At 31.6% G+C, this 8893-nt stretch overlaps 1 protein-coding gene across 2 annotated transcripts; it reads right to left on the bottom strand.

Annotated features, from left to right (window-relative positions):
• Positions 1-1633: 1633 nt before the first annotated feature.
• On the bottom strand, positions 1634-8229 carry ebi (transducin beta like ebi). 2 transcript variants are annotated; one of them, XM_089838012.1, is made up of 12 exons: positions 8058-8229; positions 7831-7908; positions 7443-7748; positions 6055-6326; positions 5812-5973; positions 5684-5744; positions 4868-4989; positions 4719-4793; positions 4514-4641; positions 3428-3593; positions 3234-3335; positions 1634-1816 (listed from the first exon to the last, which is right to left on the bottom strand). In XM_089838012.1, exons 2-12 carry the CDS (start codon positions 7886-7888, stop codon positions 1787-1789), a joined length of 1482 nt encoding a protein of 493 aa, XP_089694138.1. In that variant the 5' UTR covers positions 7889-7908; positions 8058-8229; the 3' UTR covers positions 1634-1786. The 2 variants fall into 2 exon arrangements, with proteins under 2 accessions (XP_089694138.1, XP_089694139.1); XM_089838013.1 differs by having other exon boundaries at positions 7458-7748.
• Positions 8230-8893: the final 664 nt, after the last annotated feature.

The raw sequence follows: 8893 nt of genomic DNA, 5'->3' as shown, positions 1-8893 counted from the left end.
TACAGGGTTCATACAACTTTTCCCTGAGATTCCCAGGTTCTTCCCCATATACTTCCCTGAATTTTCCAGGTTTTTCCCGCATATGGAGTATCCTATGGAGAAAATGTTAACGGAGGGGATGGAGGCAAATATGACTATAGACAGAAGGGGATAATAGAAGAAGGATGACACTCTGTATCCTCTTAATGCTTTAGTTATGTAACGTCATACTTCTCAGGCTCACCCTTTTAGTTTGCTTTCCCGCTCATCAAACTACAAATGGGCATCGCACCGTAAGGTGAATTCTATAATTGTTTGGCACTAAATCCCCAGCAATCATCCCACAAACCTCGTGTTGACGTGGGATAAAAATGCGCTAATAGAGTAATGATGAGGGAACTATTTATCGCGTATGAGATTCGTTTTAGCAGAAATAATATAAGAAACCTCCCTACCGAAGGGAGGTTTTTTATATTACTTTTGGTTTTAGTAACCTTGCTCTAAATTTTCCGACGTTGGGAAGAGTGACGTTACACTTACCCCGCTTTGTGGTACACTTCTCTCGGAGAGAAGTATCATATACTTCTGCTATAGAGTAATGTCAGTTTTATATGCAGCAAACGGCATACCCTTCTATCTCTAAGCTCAGTGTCATCCCCCCTACCAGGCGCGTACAGTATCCCCTCTTACAAAAGCGCGCCTAGAGGGAGGGATGCACCGTCTACTCCCCTCTCTACCGACACTACTCTATAACCACGGAGTGTGTATCTTTAACACTCCGTGCTATAGAGTAATTTCGGTTGAGAGGGGGAGTGAACTGTGTATCCCCTACGTTAGGGGCAACTTTGTACTAGAGAATACTATTTGCCCCCGGAAGGGGAGGGGGGGGGATATAACTAAGGTAAGAGATAGAGGGTTATGACGTTGCCGTATATGGGAGAGAAATTACTCTATAACATAATCAAAGGACATCCCCGTATCTCTAATATAGCCCGAGTTATGAGCCTCCAAAGTATAGTGCAATGTTAATCCTAAGGAGGGTATGTTTATGAACATTTTGCTTAATTATTCGGCCCCTGTTTGACGCAAATTTCCCTGATTTCCCTGAATTTTTCTAAAAATTCGAAATTTCCCTGAGATTTTTTTCAACTATTTATTTCCCTGATTTTTCCACTACTGAAATTGGTATTTTGGATGCAAACTTTTGAAAATGGCGGCCTTATGCAAAACTTTGGTTTGCTGTAAACTTATGTAAATCAGTGGCGTGGGGAAAAGTGCATGGCGGCCAGGGCCGGAAATAAGAAAAAATTCTTATATCACATGTATCTAGTGATACACCCTTTTACTGGAAAATTTGTAGGTCATTGTCCACTGGAGTCCACAATAATTGTGTCGCGTCTTCATAGTCAAGCTATCAAAACTTCGGAAAAATTTTACTGGTCAACTGTCCAGTGACCCCCTTAGTTTTTAAAAATATTATGGGACATTTTAAAACAATTTTGGACAATGTCCAGTGTCCTGTGCTTATTTCCGGCCCTGGGCACGGCGGCGTTACTTACCTACCCCCCCCCCCCCCCGGGACTATTTTCATCATGCAACGCTGAAACCTGTTTTTACAAGGCAAAGAGAGAGAGAGAGAACAGAGACGCCGCCATAAGTTTAAAAAGTTTTTATTATAAAGTTTTCATCATTCCTCTACAAAAAGTGATGACGTTATCATTTTGAACATTTTAAAAAGACAATGCGCTATCCCAAAAACAACAGATTTTGTCAGATTAAAAAATACATAATTTCCCAAATAAAAGCGCTACAATTTTCTCAAGTCCAGAACAAAAACCTAGAAAATTATTAAACGAAATTAAAATTAATATTTAAGTAACTTCATCAAGAGATAAATAAATCCTTGATGAAGTTAAAGCTAGTTATAAGCATTTTACATCAACCAATCACAATAAAGCTATCTCAGAAGCCATAGTGTGACGTCACCCATGTTATTTGCCCATAGAAAGCTGTACCACTAAGCCTGTGACGTTTTACCATAAGTTTATAAGATATGTTCCATAAGTGTGTCACTCGTTAATGAGAGCTTGTCATGAAGTGACGTAGGTGAAACGTCATAGATTCTTGTAAAGCGACGCGTAGTGAGGCCTTGTCAAAGGCTTAGTACAGACTAAAGAGGAGGATGGACTGCAAAACCGAGTGTAGTCAATTCTCACGTCGTTCTTGGACTAGCTCTCATTAAGCCTCTAACATTACGATGTAGTGGTAGTGACATACTTATGGAACATATCTTATAAACTTATGGTTTTACCTAGGCACTGACGTCACAACTGAGATAGCTCTATTGACTAACAAACAAGTTCTTTTGAACCAAGATATAATGTAATTAAGATAAATAATATGACTAATTTCAAGGTAATATAGCCTACTAATTAGGTATTTCACTAATTTCAAGGTAATTTATTCCCAATGATAGGTAATTTAGCCCAATAATTAGACAATTTAACTAATTTCAAAGTAATTTAGAGATAAATTAGGAAATCCGATTAATTTTAATATAATCGAACTCAATATTAGGTAAATTAACTAATTCCAACTTTAATTACCCCAAAAATTAGATTAATTTGACTAATTTCAAAGTAATTTAGTGAAAAATTAGGAAATCCGATTAATTTTAATATAATCTAACTCAATATTAGGTAAATTAACTAATTCCAACTTTAATTTACCCCAAAAATTAGATTAATTTGACTAATTTCAAAGTAATTTAGTGAAAAATTAGGAAATCTGATTAATTTAAATATAATCTAACTCAATATTAGGTAAATTAACTAATTCCAACTTTAATTTACCCCAAAAATTAGATTAATTTGACTAATTTCAAAGTAATTTAGTGAAAAATTAGGAAATCTGATTAATTTAAATATAATCTAACTCAATATTAGGTAAATTAACTAATTCCAACTTTAATTTACCCCAAAAATTAGATTAATTTGACTAATTTCAAAGTAATTTAGTGAAAAATTAGGAAATCTGATTAATTTAAATATAATTTGACTCAAAAATGACCCAATTTCAACCTAATTTATCCCAAAAATGACCCAATTTCAACCTAATTTATCCCAAAAATGACCCAATTTCAACCTAATTTATCCCAAAAATGACCCAATTTCAAATTACTTTATAATTAATCAACCAGTTGACTATACACCCCTTTTATAATTAAATAATTTAAAATTAATTAATCAACTTACAGATCCATCTGATGCACTGGCACCAACTTTATCTCCTCTTGAATTCCAACAAACTTCAAATATTCCACCCGTTCCCTTATAACTATGAATTAAGGCTCCAGACTAGAACCAAACAAACAAACAAACAAACAAACAAATTAGAATTAAATAAAGCATTACACATTTACAAACAACGCAATAATGTAAGATCTTACTTGCGTAGACCATATATGCACACATTTATCAAATGAGCCACTAGCCAGGTATTTGCCATCGGGGCTAAATGCCACGCTATAAACTGGTTCAGTATGTTTTGTCAACGTGTAAAGTGACTGTCCCTTCTCAACATCCCATAAACGAACTGTAGAATCAAAAGAGGCACTAAAGAAAAATAAAATAAATTAATTGACTTAACTTTACATTTCTGAAAATTAATTAGATATTCAATAATTAGATAATTAAATAAATAAATAAACAGAATAAATTAATAATTAGTTAAATAGAATAAATAAATAATTAGTTAAATAAATAGAATAAATAATTAGTTAAATAGAATAATAAATAGTTAGTTAAATAGAATTAAATAAATAGTTAAATAAATAGAATTAAATAAATAGTTAAATAAATAGAATAATAAATAGTTAAATAAATACAATAATAAATAGTTAAATAAATAGAATAATAAATAGTTAATAAATAGAATAATAAATAGAATAATAAATAATTAGTTAGTTAAATAAATAGAATAATATATTAATTAGTTAAACAAATAGAATAATAAATAATTAGTTAAATAAATAGAATAATATATTAATTAGTTAAATAAATAGAATAATAAATAATTAGTTAAATAAATAGAATAATATATTAATTAGTTAAACAAATAGAATAATAAATAATTAGTTAAATAAATAGAATAATATATTAATTAGTTAAACAAATATAATAATAATTAGTTAAATAAATAGAATAATATATTAATTAGTTAAATAAATAGAATAATAAATAATTAGTTAAATAAATAGAATAATATATTAATTAGTTAAATAAATAGAATAATAAATAATTAGTTAAATAAATAGAATAATATATTAATTAGTTAAACAAATAGAATAATAAATAATTAGTTAAATAAATAGAATACTATATTAATATATTAATTAGTTAAATAAATAGAATACTATATTATTAGTTAAATAAATAGAATAAATAATTAGTTAAATAAATAGAATAATATATAATTAGTTAAATAAATAACTGATTAAATAAATAAAATAATAAATAAATAAAATCATACAAACCTAGCTAAAATGAGGTTCATATTGGGATTATTGGTTCCTGGACCAGTTGGACTCCATTTGATTGTGTAAATTTCTTTACTGTGAGCTTGTAAATCATGAATGCAGGTTTCTTGTTTCATACTCCAAATCTACGTTAAATAAAAGAAATATTAAAATTAGAAATTAAATTAAACCTTATTGGTTATTTAATTATTAAATTTATTACTTTTAGTGTCATATCATCGGAACAAGATGCCAATAGCTGACCCTGAGGATCCCATTTGATAGCATTCACTTCATTCTGTAAGAATAAATCCAATATTATTATAAGCAATAGTCTTAAGATAAAGGTGTGTGTGTGTGTGCTTATCTTACTGTATGTCCCATGAATGTTTTGAGAGGTTTGTCAAATCCTAGTTTACAAACGTGGATACACTGATCCGTTGAACAGGATGCAAAACTAGTATTACTTTGCCAATCAACATCCAAAGCGGGAGCTAAAAGATATTATATATTATTATAGTTAAATTTTGAGAACATTAATAAATGATAAACAGCGTAAAAACACAATGAAACAGCATAAAAAAGCTTAAAAACACACAATAAAACAGCTTAAAAACAAAATACAACAGCTTAAAAACAAAATACAACACAATACAACAGCTTAAAAACAAAATACAACACAATACAACAGCTTAAAACAAAATACAACAGCTTAAAAACAAAATACAACACAACACAACAGCTTAAAAAAATAAAAACACAATACAACAGCTTAAAAACAAAATACAACAGCTTATAAACAAAATACAACAGCTTATAAACAAAATACAACAGCTTAAAACACAATACAACACCTTAAAAACAAAATAAAACAAAATACAACACAATACAACAGCTTATAAACAAAATACAACAGCTTTAAAACAAAATACAACAGCTTAAAAACAAAATACAACAGCTTAAAAACAAAATACAACAGCTTATAAACAAAATACAACAGCTTAAAAACAAAATACAACAGCTTAAAAATAAAACACAACAGCTTAAAGATAAAATACAACAGCTTAAAAATAAAATACAACAGCATAAAAATTAAAAAATTAAAAACAATAAAACAGCATAAAAACACAATGATAAACCAAAATTTTGAGAATATTAAACTAATAAACTCCATTTTAAAAATCTTACCAGAATGGAATGCAAATTGTTGAGTGCATTGTCCAGTACTTGCATCCCATATTATTGTTGTCTAATAATTAAATACTCAGAATTTTAATTGGCTAAAACTAATAGTAATTAATAAAATTAAGTTTCACCTTGTCCACACCGGCACTTAATATATAATTCCCTTTTTTATTCCACTTTAGTGCAAAAATGGGTCCTTTATGTTGACCCAATGTACTAGACAGATGTCCATCTGTAGCCCAAATTCTGGCATACCCGTCATAAGATCCTGTAGCTAATAAGGAACCCTCAGACTTGAATTAAAAACAAACGAAATTAATCAAAAAAAAACCGCATTAATTAAACAAAAACCAGTAAAAAAAAAGGTTACTCACATTCCAATCTAAAGAGGTAACATCTTTGTTGCTCGGAACTTCGGTTCCACCTTTTTGTATGCAATGTCTCAAAACTAGTTGGTTCTGACTCGTACTATTGTCATTCATATTCCAAATACGAGCGGTAGAATCTCCCGAACCAGAAGCCAAAAGATCTGAAGTTGGATTCCAGGCGCAAATGAAGACTTCCGATTCATGACCCCTGAGAATTGTAGCTTTGCTACTGGGAATTTCAACACTGCCATCTACTTCCATATTATCAGCGTGATTGCCTTATTTAATAATTTAATAATATAAATCTTTAGGTGACTAAAACTTTTTAATTACGAAAGAAGTGTTTAGAGAACTGTTTTAAAAGCATTAAAGTAGTACCCATTTATCTAACTACCTAACGCAGGGTTGCCACGGAATTTTCAGAACCAAATTTCCTGACTTTTCCAGGTTTTCCCAGACCTTTTTCTGAGATTTTCCCTAACCTTTTTCTGAGATTTTCCCTGACCTTTTTCTGAGATTTTCCCTGACCTTTTTCTGAGATTTTCCCTGAACTTTTTCTGAGATTTTCCCTGAACTTTTTCTGAGATTTTCCCTGAACTTTTTCTGAGATTTTCCCTGAACTTTTTCTGAGATTTTCCCTGAACTTTTTCTGAGATTTTCCCTGAACTTTTTCTGAGATTTTCCCTGAACTTTTTCTGAGATTTTCCCTGAACTTTTTCTGAGATTTTCCCCTGAACTTTTTCTGAGATTTTCCCCTGAACTTTTTCTGAGATTTTCCCCTGAACTTTTTCTGAGATTTTCCCCTGAACTTTTTCTGAGATTTTCCCTGACCTTTTTCTGAGATTTTCCCTGACCTTTTTCTGAGATTTTCCCTGACCTTTTTCTGAGATTTCCCCTGAACTTTTTCTGAGATTTTCCCTGACCTTTTTCTGAGATTTTCCCTGACCTTTTTCTGAGATTTTCCCTGACCTTTTTCTGAGATTTTCCCTGACCTTTTTCTGAGATTTTCCCTGAACTTTTTCTGAGATTTTCCCTGAACTTTTTCTGAGATTTTCCCTGAACTTTTTCTGAGATTTTCCCTGACCTTTTTAGGCTGTAAATGTTTATAGCAGTTTTAAGTGCTTATAATTAAATAAACTCGATCTATATTAAGTTAAGGATTACTCCAGAGTTTTCTGTGTTAAGAGAGGATGATACAAAACTTTCACTACTCTTTCAATAAAGACTTATCCCCAGAAATTTTACCCACTGAAATAAAATTCCCTGACTTTGCTGAAATTTTTAAAATTATCTGACTTTTCCCTGATCTTTTGGGCCCACTTTTAAATTCCCTGACTTTTCCAGGTTTTCCCTGACCCGTGGCAACCCTATAAACGCAAAGATAAAAAACTCACTGAAATTATGCGTACTATTCTCATCTCCGTTTGTATTGGTTGCCTCAGTCTTGACAACAGAATTTTTAGCATTGTGTACTTGCTGTTGTCTAGCCGCGACCACGTCAGGCATCACCGCGTCAATTAAGGATAAGGATTCGATCATTCTTTCCGCACCATCCTCTCCGATACTTATTTCAGCTTCAGTATACTGAAGCCCTTTTTGAATTATGGATAACAATGCAGCCGGTGGGACAAGAGCCCCATTAATGTTTGATTGGCTTATATGACTTTCAACACCAAATGTATAAGCGGAATGAGAAAAACCTAGGGGGGATTTTTACATTTTTATCTGACTACTAAGATTAGATCAATATTTCTTCAAAATAGGTTCAATGATCCCCCTTACCCGACTCTTGAAGATAACGATATACTAAAAAATTAACTTCGTCACTGCTGAAACTCATTTTTTACAGCAATGCAAATACTTTAATAAAAAAAAATAATTAATGCTTAGTATTGTCATTAAATTAACGAAATTAAGGTAGCCAATGCAAGCTCATGTTGTTCAAAAACTACTAAGCCTAAACATTAAGCCTTGGCTTTAATCATAATATTTACATTTGCAACACTTACCATACAAAATGATTGATATATTCTATAATACAGTTTCCGCCTGATTACTCCGCAACATTTACTTTAATTTAAGCATTAATTTGGCCTTAAAATATAATTAAAATGCATGATAATTACAGCCAGAGCTGCCCGACTCTTTCTTGACAGACTCACTAGACTGATTTTTGTCGCTCCTCCTATTTTCTCTCATAGATGGAGCTGACGACGACAGAAACTTCTAAGCCAATAGGAATCGTCCAACAAAATTCAAAATAGAAAACAATCGTGCTTTGCTGAAACCAAGGCCTAAGAATTAATTAGGTTTAATTAATTTTATAGGTAAACTTTCGTGTTATAAACGTTTTAAAAATGGATTATGGTTCAGTCTGTTATAGAGGGATCTGACGACGACAGAAACTTCTAAGCCAATAGGAATCGTCCAAAAAAAATTCAAAATAGAAAACAATCGTGCTTTGCCATAGATATAGTAAAACTATAAAGGGTCTAGATCCACTTCGCTGGCTTAGGCTTAACGAAAAAACGCGGAAGGGGCAACGAGCAGACAGCCGCTATTTTCTGGGGGTAGCCGTATAAAACGCCATCTATCGGGAACTTTCGAAACTAAATTAAGGGATGAGCTTAGAGTAGTGGCACTCTATGTTAACCCCCTATAGGGCATAATAAGTCAAACCCTCGGAGATGCCATTACTCCATTTTATACGAGCTAAGAGCAGAAAAACGTATTTTATAAATTTTACACCTGTAAAATCTTTTAAAAAACACTTGGAACTTGTATTTCTACTTACTTTCGAGGAAATACCACCGTTTTCTGAAGGTAAGAGTCTTTTTTATACATT

This window comes from Phalangium opilio, unplaced genomic scaffold (assembly GCF_054372755.1).
Source record: "Phalangium opilio isolate 3A_F unplaced genomic scaffold, DU_Popi_V2 ptg000045l_1, whole genome shotgun sequence".
Lineage (NCBI taxonomy): Eukaryota > Metazoa > Arthropoda > Arachnida > Opiliones > Phalangiidae > Phalangium > Phalangium opilio.
Note: the sequence above shows the minus strand (reverse complement) of the source record. Positions and strands in the feature narration are given on the sequence as shown.

Coding starts and splice junctions, on each gene's coding strand:
- ebi (XM_089838012.1), bottom strand. CDS start 7,888: ATGAGTTTCAGCAGTGACGAAGTTAATTTTTTAGTATATCGTTATCTT. Junction 4,990..5,683: donor ACAATTTGCATTCCATTCTG/GTAAGATTTTTA, acceptor AATATCTTTTAG/CTCCCGCTTTGGATGTTGAT. Junction 4,642..4,718: donor CCGATGATATGACACTAAAA/GTAATAAATTTA, acceptor TATTTAACGTAG/ATTTGGAGTATGAAACAAGA.